General features: G+C 47.1%; 1 protein-coding gene across 1 annotated transcript in view; it reads left to right on the top strand.

The window, feature by feature from the left end:
- Positions 1-776: 776 nt before the first annotated feature.
- LOC111721841 (heat shock transcription factor, X-linked member 3-like) overlaps positions 777-2,419 on the top strand; it is a 2,193-nt gene continuing 550 nt past the window's right edge. The window contains exons 1-2 of the mRNA XM_023507585.1: positions 777-1,559; positions 1,969-2,286. Coding sequence (XP_023363353.1) covers positions 777-1,559; positions 1,969-2,286 — 1,101 coding nt within the window. The remainder of the gene's footprint in view (positions 1,560-1,968; positions 2,287-2,419) is intronic.

Here is a 2,419-nt window from a genome sequence, read left to right as displayed (position 1 = left end):
GGGGGGGGGGCGTGGAGAAGGGTGATACCAACTGAGACTAGGATAACCAATCACCCATTAGGAGTAGTTGGTAGGATCCAAGGCAGTAGAAAGAAGGGGGATACCAACTGAGTCTAAACCACTCACCCATTAGATAGAGTCCAAGGCACAGGGAGGGGAACAAAGGGTGATACCAACTGAGACTAGAACAAGCAGTTACCCATTATGAATAGTTGGTAGAGTCCAAGGCAGAAGGGCGGGGGGTGGGAGGGGGGAGAAGGGTGATACCAACTGAGACTAGGAAAACCAGCCCAATACAGAGCACCATCTTCTAGGAGAAACAGTCCCCAGTCTGGCTGTTGAGCAAATCAGAGACACCAGGAACAGTCTCCCCGCACATTTTAAGGCATGGGATTAATGATGGGATTGTGGTTTCTCAACTCATCCTGGCAGTACAGAACACTGAGCCTGTCACCAGATGGGAGGCTTTTGTGGGAAATGGAACCATAATTTTATATACTTTAAGAAAAGAGAGAATTTGGGGCCCTTTTATCTGTCTCTTCCCCCATACTTGGCCAGGACCCCCTTTTCTGATTGGCTGTGAGCCATCTTTGTGACATCACACGACAAATAAAGAGGATGATGACTTAAGCAGCTGGTTGCCCTGATACCGGGACTCTAGAATTTCATGGATGGCATATATTGGACGCTCAGACTCAGTCCAGAGCCATTTCTGACTTGCTAGGATAGCGGTAACAGTCTTGGTTAGAGAATGCTCCTGATGCTGGCGTAGCCCCATGGCTAGTCAGAACATGGAAGACAAATGCGAAGATATGCAGGCCCCAACTATTGGTGGAGAGCCAGAAAACTGGGTCCCACCTGATACTTCAACTGATCCCGAGGTGGAGTCAAAGGAGGACATGGACGAGCACCGTGAGGAAGACGGAGACAAGCACGGTGACGAAGATGTGGAGAAGCACCGTGACCAAGATGCGGGTAAGCACGGTGACCAAGAGGCAGAGAAGCACGGCGATGAAGATGCGGAGAAGCATGGTGACAACGACGTGGACAAGCGCCATGATGAAGACGCAGACAAGCGCCATGATGAAGATGCGGACAAGTGCCGTGATGAAGACGCGGATAAGCGCCATGATGAAGACACGGACAAGCGCCTTGATGAAGACGCAAACAAGCACCGTGATGAAGATATGGTCAAACACAGTGATGAAGATGCGAGCCAAAACCAAGGCTCCCAAGATAACGTGCAATCAGAAGACCAAAATGAAAATGTAGCTGACGTGACAGACAACATTAACTTCTCAGGCCTCTCCTTCCCCCAAAAGCTTTGGATGATAGTGGAGAACAAAGTGTTCAAGTCTGTGAACTGGAGTGATAAAGGAGACACCATGGTCATTGAGGAGGACCTTTTCCAGAGAGAGATTCTTCGCCGGAGAGGCACAGAGAAGATATTTGAAACAGACAGCTTGAAGAGTTTTATTCGTCAACTTAACCTCTATGGGTTCAGAAAAATACGGTCTAACAACTCCTCGGTTCCATCTCAAGGAGAGAAGAAAATGATGGTAATGTAGAAAGTGTCCCTATTACCCATTTTCTGTTACTCAGACATCTCTGTAGGACACCAAGACAAATGACATAGTGCAGGAGTTCTGGCTCCGAAGATAACTTATGTTGTTATTAAACTATAACACTGCTAACCTGCAGGTCTGAGAAAAGACTCAGAGAGGCCAGTTAATGTTATCTATCTATCTATCTATCAATCTATCTATCTATCTCCACTGTATATATATGACCACATTAAGCTGTGAATAGTTTGTCTTTAGTGACCTCATGCTGTAGGTCATAATGACACCACTAGCAACTTAACAACATTCCATTCTCCATTGTGAAACAAAACCCATATGACTTAGGGATAGGAGGAAAAAATGAACATTCTTTTCCACAATGGCTGAAATGTTTATTCTGTTTCAGGTCTACCAGCACTCCAACTTTCAGAGAGACAAGCCTCACCTCCTGGAGAAGATCCAGAAGAAAGGATACTTCCGAAATACCACTCTGGAAGCAGCTGGTGGACCAGCGATGAAGAAAAAGAAGCTGGTGGCTACAAGACATTCCCTTCGAATCCGTCAGAATAATGCCAAGAAGGAAGCTAAGCAAAAGTCCCAGAAAGGAGCCCCCAGTGTTCAGGGAACCAGTGGCACTCAGTCATTCATGTGCTCTGGAATATCTTCCATGAGAAGCACCACTGGATATCCCCAGGGAAACCGCTACATTTTTGTGCCATATGGCGCACGTGGGGAAGTTACTTCTAGCAGTGCTGCATTTATACCCATAGCTACTGCTAGGGCCACTGGATATCCCCAGGGAAACCGCTCCACTTTTGTGCCATATGGCGCACGTGGGGAAGGTACTTCTAGCAGTG

Source organism: Otolemur garnettii, unplaced genomic scaffold (genome assembly GCF_000181295.1).
Source record: "Otolemur garnettii isolate 467f Iridium unplaced genomic scaffold, OtoGar3 scaffold00190, whole genome shotgun sequence".
NCBI lineage: Eukaryota > Metazoa > Chordata > Mammalia > Primates > Galagidae > Otolemur > Otolemur garnettii.
Note: the sequence above shows the minus strand (reverse complement) of the source record. Positions and strands in the feature narration are given on the sequence as shown.